The following is an 18,909-nucleotide window of genomic DNA, read 5'->3' on the forward strand; positions in this document are numbered from 1 at the left end:
TGTAGACAACAACTTGCATTTATATGACCCTCTTCACATGGGGCAGTGTCTCAGAGCTCATAAAACCCACCCCATGATCCCTGATCACACCATTTAAGTGGGTCCAGTTCTAGCATTCAATTTTCCAGGCCTCCCCTCCTCCCCACCGCCGCCCCCCCCACACACACTCCCCAAACTATCTCATGAAGCCTGAAACTATTGCCTTAATTCGAAATCCAGTTATCTGCAGTTCTTGAAATGAACCAGCTTCCGAATTTACAATTCTGCTCAATCTTAAATTACGGGATAAAACCGGGCGAAATATCAGCCTGCCTATTGATTTTTTTTCACCAAAAGTAATAATTAATAGCTATTATTAACAATAAGAATCCTTGCATTTGATACACATCAGGAGGACATCTCAAAGTGTCTCACGGGATTTTACTTGTAAAGTGTAATGAAGTGTTTTGATAAAAAGAATTCTTGAATTTGATATAGTGTCTTATTAGGTCATTGAGACGTCTCAAAGTGCTTCACAGAATATATTAGAAAGTGGATTGACCGTGTATTTTGTGGGTGAAATGCAGCAGCCAATTGCACACAACAGTGTCCCACAAACAGTCGTTTGTTTTGAAGTTATTTTGTTTGTGTTATTTTGTAAGCGAGTGCGGCAGCCAAATTTTACGCACAGCAACGTCTCACATGGAATGAATGACCAATTTTTTGGGGGGAGGGGAAGATTGATGGCTTAGGCAGTGGGAGAAACTACCTTCACATTTTGAGTAGTGCCGTGGGATATCTTTAGTTATTAATATTAGTTGTGTTGTTATTATAGGCTGAGTGGACCCCGGTTTATGAGTGACTGACCCTCCTCTCTGCTCCTCTTCCAGGTGAGGTGGTTGACCAGTTGGAGGTTCTCCATGGTTTGCGAAGCTACGTGAAGAACTTCTTCAGCTGCAGATACTGCGCAACACACTTCGAGGCCATGGCAGCAGAGTCCATGGAGGACGTCCGAACCCTGGACGAGGCCATTCTGTGGTTGTGGTCCAGACACAACAGGGTCAATGACAGGCTGGCAGGTGAGGGGGAAGAGGTCGAGGGAAACCAAATGTTGACTGTTCTCCTGTGCGTGGTGTGTGTAAAGCCACCACTCTCCAACGTGTGTTTAAAGCAGTGTTGAATAGGATTTAACAATAATTCTTGCAACATCAGGACTTGGTATCACGTAGTCTAAGCTGAGACTCCAATGCAGTGCTGGTGGGGTGTTGCATTGTCGGAGGTGCCATTCTTTGGATGAGACGTTAAACCGAGGTCCCGTCTGCCTGCTCAGGTGGACGTTAATCATCCCATGGCACTATTCAAAAAGAGAAGGGAATTTCACCAGGACCATCCGAGAATAAGCCATAAAGAGACGGATATAGGGCAAGTATGGGGTTCAGTAAGCAGGCCAGGCTAGTGTCACTTTGTGATGTTACTGTTTAGTGAGATAGGTGTCTATGTGTTCCATTAGTGGCATTCTTTTTATTTAAAACTTCCCAGTCGGTCCATGCATTTCTCTGACCCGGGCCTTCACTTAAGCAACAGGAGGCGTGTCCGTCTTTGTTCAGGGTGACTGATTTACATGTGCACATGTGAATCAAATACACACTCACATTTAGACCGGGGAGATAGTATGGCAGTGGCCCTGTGCTGTGTTGTGCCTGGCTTTGACTCCTGTTGATCCGATCACATAGCCCTGTCTTGTCTTGTCAACCTGTCCTGTTTAATTTGAAGGTTCTGAGTTCTGTCCTAATCCTTAATCGCTTTAATGCTGCAGTACTGGGCAGACAGATCTAACCATCTGCTCCTGACAATGCTCCAGAGATGCTATCACTCCCTGTATTCTGTGCTGCTTTACCCGGTTATATAACGCTGGGGTCTAATTTGCTCAGTGTTTAACCCCATCTTTGTGAAGGGCTCAGATGTTATTCTATGTGAAACACTCTTGAGATGTTTTCAAAGGCAGAGTTGTTGGGGTCTTAGAGGAAGGTCACCTGCTTTCTGAACTATGGTCTCTTAACATTTCAGAAGTTCCAGAATTTGACAGGTACTTAATTACAGCATAAACCATGAAAAACAACTTCAAAATTGGGACTGAATTCAACAGTGTGCTAAATTCTGGACGCTCTGAAATGCGGCATAAAGAGAGAAATCTAGAGTTGGGTAGAATTTCTCCCCTTATTGGGTTGCAGACTTGTGTTCATTTCCCCAGGCAAACAGACCAAATGAAACCATGCAAGTGTGCAACTCTCAGTTGTTGGGTTCCGAAACTCTTAAGCATGAGGCTGGGTTTCCATAGAACCATAGAAATTTACAGCACAGAAGAAGGTCATTTGGACCATCATGTCTGTGCTGGCTCTTTTAAGAGCAGTCCTTTCAGTGCCATTTACCTGCTCTTTTACTCCCGCACCCCTGCAGCCCACTCCTTCAGTGTGAGTCAGACACCCAGCTGAGTGTTTGTTTAGTGTGTTGTTGAACGGACCTGTGTGCTTTTTGTGGAATCGCGTAGTGTAGTGGTTAGTGCGCTCGCCTCGCAAGCTGGAGGACCCGGGTTCAATGCCCAGGCGGGGCAAAACCTTGGGCAAGTTTCCTTCCTTACTTCTTTACACACGCCTCAGTTTACCTACCAGTAAGTAGGAACCCGGTTGTCAGTCGATTGGCAGAAAGCTTTCCAGGAGTAATAATTCCTCAAAAAAACACGTGGTCACTCAATCCATGATTGTTTGTATGACACTGCTGTGTGCAATTGGCTGCCCACAAAATATGCAGTTAATCTACTTTACAATATATATTCTGTGAAGCTGTTTGAGACATCTCAACGACATAAGGCGTGATATCAAATTCAAGGATTATTATATTTGTGACGCCTTTGGAGGGTGGGGAGTGAACAAGGGTAAGAGAGGGCAAGAGAGATTGACGAGGGAGTGGGGGGCTGCTCCTAGGATTACTGAATCATTAATGAGGCAGGCAGCAGGTGGTCACACGAAGCATTGCTAATCTCATGCAGTCATTGAGTGACCTTGTTCTCCGGGTCGCAGTTGCTGGTGAATGCAGCACGTGGCAGTGTTTGGGGAGTGGGGGGGGGCTACTCCTCGGGGGAGCGTTTTTGACGTGTGCCATTTAACACTGATCCTCCGGAGTCAATGAAGCGTGAAATCCACCATTTGTAAAGTGACATTACAATTAATTCTCTTTCTCTCTCTTTCCCCCGCTCCTCTCCCCCCTCCCCACCCCCATCCCCTTTCCTCCACTCGCAAGCCACTATGACAGCAGTTGGGATCGTTCAAGGTCTGACTTTACCCTGAGGGAGCTGTTTGCAGTCCTTTCACTTTAAAAACCCAACAAGAGTGGAGTTAGCCAAATTGAAACAGTCAGTGAGAATTTACTCAAAGCTGTTCGACAGCATTGGCGTGTGTTAATTTTGTCGCAAAGAAAAAAAAAACACCTCGTCCTTCCAGCTGCAGGAAAGGTCTTCACCGGAACATCGTTTGGTTAATGAAATGTTGCAGGAAATTTATGCACATCTTCCTTCTACCCAAGCCTGAATGTGTTAATAAAGTTGAGTTCCTAAGAGCTGCTCTGAGGAAGGAGATGGATAACGATCAAGATCTTACAGGTCCACTCCAGGAGCCCCCAGCTCGCCTTGGAGCTGACCTCCTAGCGATGGTCAAGAGGATTCTCTCTGAGGCATGCATTCTGTCAGTGTTCCAGAGCGCAATTGTGGTGTCTTGCCCCAAGACGGGTGAACCCCATTGAAACCAATAACTACAGAGGAATCTCGTTGATTTCAGTGGCTTAAAGTGGTGCTTTGGGTAGTCACTGCACTTGTATCACACGCATTGGAGGCTCGTAGTTTGATCAGGAAGAAGCAGGCTGGCTTCTGTTTTAGTGCGGAATCTGTGGGATAGGTTATGTCTCTGATCAGCAGCATCCATCCCTCCAGCAATCTATTCCAACAATCTATCTCTGGAATTTCCATGTGTAGGTGGGATGCATCGAATTCTCAGTTTAGTTTGGATGCTCTTAAGCATGGTGATGGGTTTCCACATGCGTCAGACACCCAGCTGACCAAAACATTTTTAATAAAATCCTCTTCTGACACCCAAGAAGATTCAGAACACTTTATGCCCATGTCCAGCTCCACTGGAAGTTGCTATCACTGTAGGTTGCAGTAAAAATGTGTCACATACACCAGGCCCGTGAGGATTCAGTCCAGCAGCTCTGTCGGGGAGCGGGAGGTTGAGAACTCTCGAAAAAGTTACAGTAATAATAATAATAATCCTTTCATGCTTGGACGTCTCAAACATTTCACAGGGTACACTGTCAAGTGCAGTGACTGTATTTTGTAGACAAATGCATCAGCCAATTTGCACGTAGCAATGTCCCACATAGTCATGAAGTGACTGACCAATTTTATCTGGGGAATTGTGAGCTAGAACATCGAGAGAAACTCCCTTCTCTTTTCGAATAATGCCGTTGGATCTTTAACGTCCACCTGAACGGCAGGCAGAGTTTAATGTCTTATCCGAAAGAGGTACCTCTGACGATGTAAAACGGCCCCCAACATTGCATTGGAGCATCAGTTTCGACCAGGAGTTGCCAACCAGTCGATCGCAGCTAGGTGGTGCATGATCAAAAAGACAAGAGGAAGGAGCAATAGAACGTGATGTTATTGAGTCCAATAGAAAATGAAGCCAGATGCACATAGTATTTAATGCAGCTCAAAATATAAATATAAACTTGAATGTTTAAATCGTGGTAAATATCGCTCCTTCCTCTTGTTTTTATTGAGTGTGCGTGAGATGCCATCTCACGCCAATCGACCGGTTGAAGACCCTCGGTGTAGAACTGTGAGCTCAAAGTTGCCAAGCTGAGGCTTGTTCACACAACATTCTGGCTCTGAGGTAAGAGCGCTGCCGACTGAGGCAGCCTGACTACCTCCAGAAAAGAGTGTGAACTTTATGCTGAACATGAACTGCCTATGCAATGAAGACCTAAATGGTGGAGGGGATGAAGAGAGGTTATGGGGGAAGGGTGGATGGCTGATGAAGAATATCCCATAAACCGTCTTATTCAGATTAATTATGCAAATGCTTCACAGAATATACTGTAAGTGAATTCACTGTATATTTTGTGAGCGAATCGTGGCAGCCAATCGCGCACAGCACTGTCCCACAAACAGTCGTGGATTGAGTGGCCAAATTATTGCTTTTTTTTTTAAAGGGATTAGTGTCAACAATAGTCTCCTGACTCTCAAACTCCAGCTACACTGTCCGCCTTCCATTCCAGTGAGCACAACAGTTGGGGTGGGACTTCGGCTCCTTTTGATTCCTCCCTGTTGAATGCATAGCCTTAAGGTTGTTAAAGAGTTGGCCAGGAACCAAGGGAGTGATATAGAATGCTCCGTGTCACGAAGGGTGTATTGGACCCCGGGGAGAAGGGAGCAGCTGTATCCCAGTGTCTTCATAAAGAGAAGGGGGCTGGATCGGGACACAGAATATCATGTGAGGTAGTAAATAGAATAGGACCATATATCAACAGAGAGAATATACTCGAATGGTGGCTCCCACAGGGCACTGAATTTATTCATGAGCGTCAGTGAGATTCATTTAGCTGTGAATAAAATAAAAATAAATTTGATGTGGTTTTAGGAGTGTGTGGTTAGCCTTGCGACAGCTCCACTGGAGTTTTCCGTTCTTTGTTGGTTGCCCGTGCCACAGTAATCTCTTAATAATACTTGCGTTTGATACGGCGCCTATAAACCTCAAACTGTCTCAAAGTGCTTCACGGGAAATTGCTATAAAGTGCAGTAACTGTGTATTTGGAGGCCAACGCGGCAGCCAATTTACGCACAGCAATGTCCCACAAAGAGACATGAATTGACTGACCAGTTTTATCTTGGGGATTATTTGCCAAGCCACTGGGGGAAACTCTCCTTCACTTTTCAAACTGTTACAGGATCATTAACGTCCACCTGAAGAGGTGTATCTTGTCATCTAACGTATATATTCACATAATATATTGTAAAGTTAATTGTCTGTATTTTTGTGGATAAAACGCTGTAGCTAATTGCACACAGCAAATCGTGGATTGACTGACCCCCAATTTTTTTTTTGGAGCGGGAGAGATTATTACCCCCGGAAAGCGATCTGAAGTGAAAGGTGCCATATCAAATGCAAAGATTGCTGTTTCTAGTGTTGTGGAGTCCAGTAGCCTAGTGGTTAAAGCACTCCCACACAAGCGAGAGGACCCAGGTTCGATTCCTGGGTGGTGCAAAACCTTAGGAAAGTTTCCTTACCCCACATGCCTATGTTTACCTAGCAGTAAGTAGGAACTCGGTTGTTAGTTGATTGGCAGATCGCTTTTCAGGATTAATTAATAATTCATTTAAAAAAAATTATGCTAATAATTTGGTCACTCAATCATTATAATATTGTTAATCCAAACCTTGTTGACTGCTCTTTTTTTTTCCTCCTCAGGAGCATTGAGTGAGGATCCGAAATTCCCGAAGCACCAGTGGCCATCTCCAGACCTCTGTCCAGAATGTCACGACGAGGACAATGAGGATCATGTCTGGATCAATGACGCAGTGCTGAAATTCCTGAAGAAGCATTATTCCATGGACAACCTGGACTACAGTTATCTGGAGCCAGAGTATGAGCTCCTGAAGAAGCAGGTCCCGAAAAAAAGGATTGATCCTGAAGAGCGAGGGAAAGGAGAGCAGCTCAGAGGAGGAGCAGAGGATGTTGAAGAAGAGCTGAAAGCAGAGGAGAAAGAGGGAAGTGATGAAGAAGTGAACAGCAATATTCCGCGGGACTCCGCCACAACAAGGAGATTGAGAAAGGACACAACGCAAAGGCGGAGTATTATTCTGGGGAAACACAAGCACAGGGCGCAGGAAGAGGACATTGTGGATCTCGATAACTTTGTGGGGCAGCAGTACAAGAGCAGTGCCCTGAGAGCAACGGTCAGAGAAGAGACAGGCCTGGCGGAGGAGCATAAACGCAGAGGGCAGCTACACCTGCAATCCGTGGATGACTCGGAGGCTATTGACTACGTAGCTGTTCAAGAGAGGGTGAGGAAACGGGACATTAGGGCGATTACTTTGAGGGTGAAGATGAGCCCAAGAGCAGGCAGTGGCTGCTGAAGTTTGGGACTGGGTTCTCCAGCATGGACATCAGTCTGTGCATCCTGCTCTACTTGCTGACCTCCATTTGCCTCTTGGGGATGTATCTCTACTTCAAAAAGAGGATCCGGTGCGGGTGGAATTGGGGAAGCAGCATGGCGTCAGCGTGAGGAGGAGGAATGGACATGTCACCGCCCCCCCCCAACCCCCACCCCCCCACCACCACCCTTGGGATGCAAGAAGTGCAATGGAATTATCCTCATGGACTCGAAACAACTTAGAACCACGTATACTGGCTGCTTTGCTATGGGCGGGGGGAGGAAGCCCCCAGTCTCCACAGGTCGCTTGCCGACTCATGGGAATTTTAGTTCCTAAATGATTTTATTTTGAAAAAATATATAAATAATATATCCCTTCCCACCACCCCCCTTCCCAACCACACACACGCTTACACACACACACAAAACCAAAAGAACTGTAGTGGGAAATAGTGCTACGTGTATAGTGTTGTCAGAATATTGTTGTAAGAAGTAGTGTATATCAGAGGGAGAACAGGAGATTGGGGAGTTTGCGCAGCTTTGAATTCTAAACTTCGACCTCTGATATACCTGTCATCTTCCTCCTGTAATCCACCCCCCTTGGAAGCCTGACATGAAAGAAGGACAAACACAGGTTTCGCCATAGTGCCCGTGTACTCCACCGAGGAACCCACCAGAGGTGACTTAACATATGTGGATTCTGAGCTGTTTAAAGCTGTAATTTTCTAGTTGTTCCAATGAAGAAATTTAGACTTGTAATTATAAAGGTTAACATGGGCCCTGTGACCTCTCAATTCTTTTTTCCCCTCCCTTTCTTTCCCTCACCATACCCCATGCAACCACCCACCCACCAGTGGTGTGCACCCACTTCCTGCATGATAAGGGCTCCTTTTTAAGAGTGACACAAAAACTAGGCTGCAGGCAGCAGACTGTGTAATCAGTCTATTATTACCAGGGAGACCTGAAGAGTTGAAGAGTCATTGACAATGATCTTGAGAATGGGTGGATAGCCCTTGGAAGGAGCTGGCAAGGTCCACTTGCCAGACTGGCCACAGTGGTCAGTTTGGGGTTGGACATCGGCTCTTCGATTTGGTGGGAGGAGGCTCCTTCTTCATTCCTTTGCTCTGCAAAGACTCTTGTCAAATTGTCATTTCGGCAAATTTCACCGAGACACACCAGCATCTCAGTGCTGCGTGAGTCCCACCCCCTGGACAGAATAACGCACAGTCCTTCTGGCTCCCCAACCCTCCCTCCCACCGAAGAGGACCGACCGACACAAAGGAAGTTTGCAAAGTGATGATCAAACCCTTTTATAAGGAGGACGTCCCACCACCAGGGTTCTGATACCACCGTGTCCACATAGCCAGCGCCTCGGGAACTGCAATGTGTCTCTGCTTTTGATGTGTTTCTGCGATTTTACGTTCCTCACACGTGCCAATGGGTGAAGGTAAAACCCTGTAAATTAACACAAAGTAGACCGAATGTAATATAGGTTTTTGATAATAAAAGCTGTCTGTAGCAAATGGATCTGGTCAGCGTCCACCAGAGCCCACGTCTGTTCTACTGATTATTCATTGATTCCAACATTATAATAATAATCCTTATATTTGATATAGTGCCTTATCACATTGCTGACACATCTCAAAGCGCTTCACAGTGGAGTCCTGTATCTTAGTGGTTAGAGCACTCGCCCTGCATGTGAGAGGATCTGGGTTGCAAGGCGAGTGCACTAAGCACCATGCTATGGAACACCACATTGTCTTCACAACGATAAGTGAATTTGAAAAGGTATTGCATCTCCCCATTTTTGTCCCATTTCCTCTCGCCACTTCTCCCTTGAGACGGAGTAGTGTGATCTCAGGATTTCCAGTGCAGTGAGAGAAGGGGGATTGGGGAGAACGGGGTTGAACTGCTTGATTAATGTGACTAATTTTTCTCCAACTGCAAGTTTGCCTTAAAAAATCAAAAGGTTATACATTGTGCAATATATAGTATACAGTCTATAATAAATTGTATGTAATAATTATCCTTGCATTTGATATAGCGCCTCATCATATCCTCAAGACACATTGTTGGGAGGACACTGTCAGCATGTGTGCAGGGGTGGGGGAACCTTTCAATCAGTGTGGGTATCACAGCTTTTTGGCTATGGGGGAAGGGGCCACCCCACATTGGCTACAGGGACCTGGAAACACCAGCATTGTCCATCAGCCTGACTGTATCTCTCAACAAACTTCTCAATCAATTTCTTTCCCCCAAATAGCTAACCAATTCTCTACTCAGTTAACGTAAATATTGTATGTGGAGGTAAGGTCCTAAGAAAGTTATTCGCCAGGTTAACTTCTGGACATCATAAACCAGTTTCACCTCCAGTTTAATATTTAAGGTAAGAAATCTTTGGCAGTGTCCCTTTAACTGTGTCACATATTCTGTATAATTGTGTGCTTGTCCATTGGGAACCCCAATGACATTGCCTGACTAATTTAATTAAAGGCCATTGACAGCACTCAGAGAGATACTCAGCCCACCCACATTTTAACCACCACCTTTCATATTAAACAAGAAATTCACGACTGCCCTCAAATCCCACTGATAAAAATACAGGCGGCAATATGATGTACACAATTATAAAAAATACTTTACAGGATGGCCTGTGAGGCGCATTCCCCCACTTGAAAGGCACTATATCAAACGTTAGGACTATTGTTATATCAATATTGGTAAGGATGTGACTGAATTCTTTAAGGAAGACATTTAAGTTAAGACCCGAAACTCTACCTAATTTCAGACGGTAAGAATATTTTGTCTCAAAATTTAAATCCTGGCCAGGAATCCCCCAAATAAAATTGGTCAATCATTCCATGGGGGACACTGCTGTGTGCAGTTGGCTGCTGTGTTTCGCCCACAAAATACACAGTCACTACACTTTATACCATCTCCTGTAAAGCTCTTTCAGATGTCTCAACAAAGCGGTAAGGCACTATATCAAATGCAAGGTTTAATATTAAGATTGGGCAGAATTGTGGAAAATTTGCTTGAACTCAGTCTTAAAGTACAATACAGTTTAAACAATTTATATTTGTACAGCGCATATCATGGGGAGGAAATCTCAAATCACTTCACACTGCTGGCTGGGCACAGTTTGGGAGGGTGGGAGTTGAAGAGGATGTGGGTGCCAAGAAAGAACTGAAAAAGTCACGTCTTGAGGTGGGCTTGAGGTAATCTTAATTTAGAAGCCTTTCTTTGCGTAGCTGCTTTTTTTAAAAAACAGAACCATCTTCCAAATTCAGACTGAAGTGAAGAATATTTTTGTAATTCTGCTAACTCTTAGATTTTGGTCTGAGTGGTCTCACAGGCTGAGATTGGACGGAATTTCCATGTGTTGTAATACTTTTTCATGGATTCTTGTGCTTGGATAAAGCAATGTACAATCAAGGCAAAGTGCGCTCACATCTTTGAAGGACTTTATAATAATAATCCTTGCATTTCATATAGCGTCGTGGATTGAGTGACCACATTTTTTTGTAAAAAGGCAGTCCTACCCCTGGAAAATGATCCGCCAATCAACTAACTACTGGGTTACAACTTACAGCTAGATACCGAGAGGTGTGTGAACAAAGGAAACTTACCTAAGGTTTCACCCCGCCCAGGAATCAAACCTGGGTCCTCACACTTGCGAGGTGAGTGCTACAACCACTGAGCTACAGGACTCATCATTGCAAACTAGCAATGCCATGTCTTGCACTGTGAATGTTGGCTGACTGATTGGCCTCCAAAGTGGGTGAGGCCCACCATGGCCTGAAAGCAGCATTGGGTAACTCATCTCTGTCTTCTCTCTCTCCCCATTCTTCTTGTGGCTAGTAATTAACAAGGATTTAGACAGCATGTATCTAGCCATCTGGTCACCCTCAGCTAGCTAAATCCTAACAAATTCATTGGGATTATAGTGACCCAATAATCCAGTCTTCTTTGGGACTGAAAGGGATTTAAAAGGATTAAAACCTACACGATAATAAAGTTTATTAGGACACCAATCCTCTTTGTAGACTTTTCTTTGACAATGTCGCTCCTCCGAGGCATGAAAGCTTCCAACTAAAAGTGAGTTGCATCCCCTTTGGTGCTAACCTGGGTCACTATCCCTAACACTGCAGATGGACAACATTCATCACAATAATAATGTTGAAAAATCTCAAAATGCTTCACAGGATATGCTGTAAGGTGGTGTCACTATTTTTGTAGGCGAATGTGGCAGCCAGTGTGCTTCTAGGCAATGTCCCACAAACAGCCATGCAGTGAAATGACCAGTTTTACTGTCACTCAGGACACTAGGAGAAACTCCCTTCTCCTTTCAAATTGTACCATGGGATTTTTAACATCCACTTGTTAAAGATGGGACCTTGCTTTAACATCTCATTTTAAGGATGGCACCTCCAATAATGCAGCACTGTCCCAGCTCCATACAACATATTGTTCACAACATATTATGACTTGCCTGCACACTATATATTCAGCCTGTTTGTTGGTAACATCCTAATCTCTAAATCGATACGCTCATGGGTTCAATCCTCACATTGGGACTTTGAGTTTATATGGTACACTACATACTATGTATTATATACTGCGTATTATATTGTACAATATATAATACTTTTCATGCTTATATATAACATTATACACTGCACACTATATTATACGATATTTTCAACTACACACAATATATTGTATTATGCAGTGTATTGTATTTTATACACTGCACACTATATATTCAGCCTGTTTCTGTTGCTCAGTATACTAATGTGGCTCAGTTAAAATGCACTTCTGAGACTTTTCTCATATAGAATGTGAGATAAATAACCATACTATCTTATATTTTCACAACATCATCCCCTCCCCACGCACACAAACATACAAACACAGACATATACATATACACATCTAGATTTCTTTCCGGCAATTGAGGAGTTAAACTAACTCGGGGCAAGCAGGCTCACTAAGGAGAAATTCAGGCATGTGGAGCGTTAAAGAGATTTGATGCTTTGTTTCTGACTCAAGGATAAATTGCTAAACTGTTTTACACCTGGCGTTACCTGTTTCCCTCCCTCTCCCCCCACCCCAGGGGAGAGGAGGTGTGGGTCCATTGGTAAATAAAGCAATGGTTTCTGTGGAGTGCACGAATACCACTACACCATTAAAGTTTAAACACTACACTTGAGACGTCCACCACAAACAGCCTAGCTGAAAGGAACACAATCAAATATTTATCATCTCCTGTTAACATGAGGTGTAGAGAGGACTGGGCAGCACTCAGAAACATTTTCCACTGCTTTCCCCTTCTCCTTTTGCTTGTCATTTCGCTCTTCCCTTCTTTCTCTGGTGGGCTTGTCCCCTCTGCTCCACCATCTGTGGCCACACTTGCAGCCACTACGCCCCAAAACTTTGGAACTCTCTCCACCTTCTCCGCTCCTTCCCTCATTTAGATCACGACTGAAGACCTTCCTCTTCGACCGTGCTTATGGTCACCTCCTCCCCCCGCCATTGTTAAGATGACCTGGGTGAAGGGCGCGATATAAATGCAAGTTGTTTCTATTCTTTCTTTCGTGCTTTCTTTCTCATCTCCTTTGTTCCCGTTTCCCTGTGTTTCTCCCCAACACCTCCACCTACTTTTTAACACGTTCCCTCTTCTGTTTCTGTTCACTGACAGCTGAGCAACAGTTAGAGGGATAGTTCCTCTGCATGTCAAGAACTGTACTGAGGGGGATTGGTGGGGAGAAGGAAGTGTTTGACCATTACACCAAAGTTATAATATACATCCTGGAAAATAAAAACCTAAATGGGGTAGAGGAGCAAAGGGATCTAGGGGTACACATACACAATTCACTAAAAGTAGCAACGCAGGTCAATAAGTCCATAAAAAGCAAACCAGGCATTGGGGTTCATTTCTAGAGGAATAGAAATAAAAAGTGGGGAAGTTATGGTGAACTTCTATAGAACCTTGTTTAGACCACACTTAGAATACTGTGGGCAGTTCTGGCCCCCACATTACAGAAGGGATGTAGAGCTATTGGAGAGGGTGCAAAGGAGATTCACAAGGAGGATCCCAGAACTGAGAGGTTATACCTATCAGGAAAAGCTGAACATGCTTGGACTCTTCTCTTGAGTGTAAGGAGTAACCTGATAGAGATCTTTAAAACGATGAAAGGTTTTGACAGGGTAGACATAGGGAAGATGTTTTCACTTGTGGGGGAGACCAAAACCAGGGGCCATCAATATAAAATAGTCACAAATAGATCAAATAGGGAAGTTAGAAGAAATTTGTTTACACAAAGAGTAGTGGGAATGTGGAACATGCTACCACAACAACAACAACAACTTAGATTTATATAGTGTCCTCCACGCTTTACAGTAACGGATCCCGGGACTGAGCCAGGGGGAGGGGGAGGAAGGTGACCAAAGGCTCAGTTGAAAAGAAAGGTCTTCAGCAGAGACCTGAAAATGGGAAGGGAGGGAGCGAGACGAAAGTAGTGAGGAAGGTAGTTCCAGAGCCTCGGGGCCTAGTGGCTGAAGGCTGAGGGTGGAGCGGAGGACTCGGGGGATGAGGAGGAGGCCAGACTCGGAAGAACGGAGGCAACGGGTACTATTTTGAGGAGAGAGGAGGTCAGAGAGGTAGGGAGGTGCAGAGGAGTGCAGGGACTTAAATACAAGCGTGAGGATCTTAAAATCGATCCTCTCTGGGATAGGCAGGCAGTGCAGTCTGGCAAAGACTGGGGTGATCGCGGGAGCGGAGTTTCGTGCGGGTGAGAATGCGGGCGGCAGAGTTTTGAATGATTTTGATTTTATGGATGGTAGTGGATGGGAGACCAGCATTAGAGTAGTCCAACCGAATTGTGTATTTGTATCTGTATGTGTACCCCTAGATCCACAAGGAGTTGTTGAGGCAAATAGGGGAAGCTAGATAGGTACATGAGGGAGAAAGGAATAGAAGGTGATGCTTGAACGCTTAGTTGACGAAGGACAGTAGGCTCATGTGGAGCATAAACACTGGCATAGACCAGTTGGGACGAACAGCCTGCTTCTTTGCTGTATATTCTAATGTATAATTATAGAGTCCTGTAGCATAGTGGTTAGTACGCTCACCTCCCAAGCAAGCGGACCTGGGTTCAATTCCCAAGCAGGGCTAAACCTTAGGCAAGTTTCATTACTCCACATGCCTCTGTTTAACTAACAGTCAGGAACCCAGTTGTTAATCCGGGGTAATAATCCGTCCAAAAGTAAATACATTTGGTCACTTGATTCAGAATGTTTGTCGGACACCGCTATGTGCAATTGGCTGCCACACTTCACCCACAAAATATACAGTCAATCCACTTTACAATATATTCTGTGAAGCCCCTTGATACATCTCATCGATATGATAAGGCATTATATATTATTATCATTAATAATGATCCTTACATATGAAATAGCTCGTTTTTAATTTCTCAAGACTGCATTTATTGTGTACTCAATGGTGAAACAGCAAACAATTGGGCACAAACAGCCATGAAGTGAATGACCAATTTTATTCGGGTGTGGGGTTGTCCAGGACACTGGGAAACCTCTCTTCTCTTTTCGAACTGTGCCACGGGATCTTTTACATCCACCTGAACAGAATTTGCACTCAAGCAAGCAGTGGACAAATGTCATTCAGCCTGATGTCGGATGAGTTGATACATCCTGCGTTGTGTCAGGAAACGTAAGCCTACCTTTAAACAGGGTGCACCTGTTCATCGGGTGGAGGAAGTGATAAAGACAATTAATAATTGAACACCTTAAAAATTTAATACCTGCTTTGTGTCGACAGTAAATATGCACCTTTAGAAACTCGGCTCTTGTTAAGCCCTTGGAGGAGCCATTTCTGATGAACAAAAGGGTCCTATTAGTCTTAGTCGTGTGAGGCAGCTTTGAACTGCGGAAAATCTGCTTCCAAATTAAGACCGGATTTAAGAATTTTCCACAATTCAGCACGATCTTAAATGTAAAGTCAAGGCAGTCTCGTAGTCTAAGCCAGGTGGAATTTCAGGGCTTTGGTAGGGATATAGCTCAGTGGAACAACAACAACTTGCAATTATATAGCAGCTTGCACACAGGGCAAAAAATAATAATAATCCTTGCATCTGATATAGTGCCTTACCACTTTGTTGAGACATCTCAATGCGCTTCACAGAGTGAATTGATTGTACATTTTAGTGAGCAAAACAGTTGGCAGCCACTTACGTACAGCAATGTCCCACAAATCTTCATGGACTGAGAGAGAGCTTAACAATGATGGAGTTTGACACCGAGCTGGGGAAAAAGGGGAGGTGACCTCCGGGATGGTCGAAGTAGAGAGTTTTCAGGTGCTATATGAAGACGGGCATAGACGGGCAAGCCGGAGGGAATAGCATTGCTGAGTAGTGACATCAATGTTCGCCTACAAATTACGCAGTCACCACACTTTACTACAGCAACATTCACTTCTTTTCCAATCAAGTCGACATTATAAAGTGCTTTAAGATGTTTGTTTTCAACAGAAAGGCACTAAATATGTTATTGCGTCATTTTAGTAATAATAATCTACATCTTTTTTCACCCTCAAAATATAGTCAATTCACTTTACAGTGTATTTTGTGAAGCGCCTTGAGATGTCTCGAAGACGTGATAAGGCGCTATATCAAATGCAAGGATTAGCATAATAATTATTATTACATTTAATGTAGCGCCATTCACATCGAGAGAACATCTCAAAGTGAGTCACAGGATTTTAAACAAACTGTAGTGACTATGTATTTTGTTGGGGAATGCCTTCAAGATGCACTGAAAACACTGGGAATTGTTCGTAAATAGCATTGGGTTTAAATATGATTTACATTAAATCTGCTGTGTGAGAAAATACTTTTTAATACCTTTCCCTTTTACCCCACATTCACCTACACTTTACAGTGAATCCTGTGAAGAACTTTGAGGGGTCCTCCCGACATGAAAGGGGCTATATCAAATGCGAGGATTATTATTTACTGCATTAAATACCAAATATATGTTAGCTGGTTAGTAGTTATTGGGTTGGTGGAGACTGGGCTCAGGTATTCCTCTTCGCAGCTGCTCTATTTTGCTACCTGCAGGACACCCGTCTGCCAAATTGTCCATTGATTTTAAATTCATCAGCCACTGAATTGGTAGCACTACACTTAATTTCCCAAGATACCATTTAGGTTAAAGGCATCCTGTCAATAAAGTGCAAAGTCTAAAAACCCATCTCTGCCCCCCCACCACCACCTCCCAGCAATTGTTTCAAGACTTGAGTGAGGCAAAACTGTTGAAGAAAAAAAACAGATCTTCCCTCCCAGTCAGATTTGTCGATTATCTGGTGGGGACATCAGTAATCATTTGCTTGCTCCATGCAGATTGATGCAGAATTTTCTCCTACAGCCTCCACCCTGGGAAGCGGAGATTTACAAAGAAGGTATAAAAATTTCCTGACAATTGGCAATGAAATGAACACAGCATTGCAATATAAATTTTTTTAAATTCATAATTAATAATAATCCTTTCATTTGATACAGCGCCTTATCACATCTTCGAAGCGTCTCAAGGTGTTTCACAGAATATACTGTAAAGTGAATTGACTGTATATTTTGAAGGTGAATTTATCATAGTTTTTAAACATCCTAAATTTGAATAATAAATTTATGATCAATTTTAAGTGACATAAAAATATTAAACATCTGACTCCCATTTTCAGTTCAATAATTGCTCATTGTGAGCGACTGTGATTAATTTTTCTTGTGCATGCAAAACAATGCCACTTTTTCCTTGCATCCCTTGTGATATAGGTCAAGGTTACTTTGAGTTTACCCCAGTGTACTGAATGAAGCGTTAAACACAGCTCTGTGCTTAACCTGACCAGAAAAAAGAAAAAATTACAGCAGAATTTACACTGATCACGTTGAGGGATTACATAGATAGATGGATAGATGGATGGGTGAGTGGATGAATGGATGGTTGGAGGGATAGACAGAAAGAGAGAGAGAGAGAGAGAGAGAGAATTTTTCCAACATCAAATAATCTGACTGCTATACAGAGTACACTAGTAGAGACCAGCATGACATGTGTGGCATGTTGTTTATCCGTATTATAGGTTAATTTGAACGTTAATGTCTGATTTGAAATTGCCCATAATTGACTGACTCTCTCCTGCAGTGCCCACAGCAATATTTTCCACGATGCAAAGCTCTGGGGCTGTCGAAGATTCGTTATTTAACGCAAGCCTTGGCTGTCACTGGGAAACGTTTCTGTGCCCCGTTCACGTTGTTTTGCTCCACACACGGTACGCATTGGGTGCGTTAACTGAGCGACATGAGTTGCACTGCATTGCATTGCAAGTCATTTGCAAGCACTGTGCTTGATGTGAGGCTGGAGGCGCTGAACTGTACTCACGCCAAACACATACATGGGGTTAGGGAGGGGGTGGGCTGGTTTGGGGGTGGGAGGGGGTCGTGGTGGTGTTAAGGGTACCTGCTTGCCCCCCCCCCCCTTGCCTCGCATAACTAGCCCCAGGCCAGTAAGTGCCTGTCCCTACAGCTCAGCAGCCCTCTGAGAGGTGAGAGCCTTTGATTACATTACCTCTGATCCCAGGAGAGAGCACCGATCGCTTTGTGTGAGGGCTTCAAGGAGGAGGGAGGGAGGGAGGGAGGGAGAGGAGGGAGGGGAGGGGGGGGTGAGTGGGTGGGTGTATGATCGGATCTGAAACCAGGCACTTTTTTTTGCTGGTTGTCCCACAAAGAGGAAACACAAGGGGAAGGTGTGGAAAAGGGGGTGGGAAAGAGAGAGGGAGGGAGAGAGGGAGGGAGGGAAGGAGAGAGAGAGGGAGGGAGAGAGGGAGGGAAGGAGGGAGAGAGGGAGGGAGACAGAGACAAGAGAGGGAAAGAGAGACTAGGATCCAAGTGCCGGAAGTGTATCTGTCTGACTTTAGACATCCCTCCCGAGATGTGCTCAGTGATGGACAGCAGGAGAGAGCAAGAGAGCGAGAGGCTTCACAAAGATGTCCTGCTGTCCCTACTCGCTCAGAACCAGCAACTTCGAAACGGTGAGAGATTGCGCCCTTTCGCACACGAGAGCCAATAAAATCTAACGACTTGGGCTGTATCACAGACTTGCCTTCGCATTCATTCGAAGGGAGAACTGTGCAGCGTCTGTGTGTGTGTGGGTGTGGGGGGGTGGGTGGGTGTGTGTGTGTGTGAGTGGGTGGGTGGGTGGGTGTGGGTGTGTGTGAGTGGGTGGGTGGGTGGGTGTGTGGGTGGGGGGGGTGGGGGTGGGTGGGTGTGTGGGTGGGGGGGGGGGGGTGGGTGTGTGGGGGGGTGGGGGTGTGTGTGAGTGGGTGGGTGGGGGTGTGTGGGTGTGTGGGTGGGGGGGAGGTGGGGAGGGGAAAGAGAGACAGTCTCGCACTGACTCTCAACCATTATTTTAGGCTTCAAATTAATTTGTGGCAAAGGAATAATGATGGGTTTCTGCTCCCAAAGGCAGGGTTATTGAACCACATGTCAACTTCTTGTGGCTGAAAATATATATATATATATATATATATATTTAACATATAATATATGATATATAAAGTATTTATATTGTATAAATATATATATGTATATATCAATAAATATCGGATGTGCTTGTTCATTTCAGTTGCACTGTAATTCAGATCTGAGCTAATTCGTG

At 44.4% G+C, this 18,909-nt stretch overlaps 1 protein-coding gene across 2 annotated transcripts in view; it reads left to right on the forward strand.

Moving 5' to 3' along the window:
* Window positions 1-18,909, forward strand: part of lhx4 (LIM homeobox 4) — a 93,833-nt gene that overhangs the window by 31,238 nt on the left and 43,686 nt on the right. Inside the window, exons 11-12 of one of the 2 annotated variants that reach the window (XM_042335207.1) lie at window positions 870-1,058; window positions 6,498-7,340. The exons of the other annotated variant lie outside the window; for it this stretch is intronic. Coding sequence (XP_042191141.1) covers window positions 870-1,058; window positions 6,498-7,165 — 857 coding nt within the window. The 3' untranslated portion in view covers window positions 7,166-7,340. Of the gene's footprint in view, window positions 1-869; window positions 1,059-6,497; window positions 7,341-18,909 lie in introns of those variants that run through there. 2 annotated transcript variants of the gene reach the window in all.

This window comes from Callorhinchus milii, unplaced genomic scaffold (assembly GCF_018977255.1).
Source record: "Callorhinchus milii isolate IMCB2004 unplaced genomic scaffold, IMCB_Cmil_1.0 Scaffold5, whole genome shotgun sequence".
Lineage (NCBI taxonomy): Eukaryota > Metazoa > Chordata > Chondrichthyes > Chimaeriformes > Callorhinchidae > Callorhinchus > Callorhinchus milii.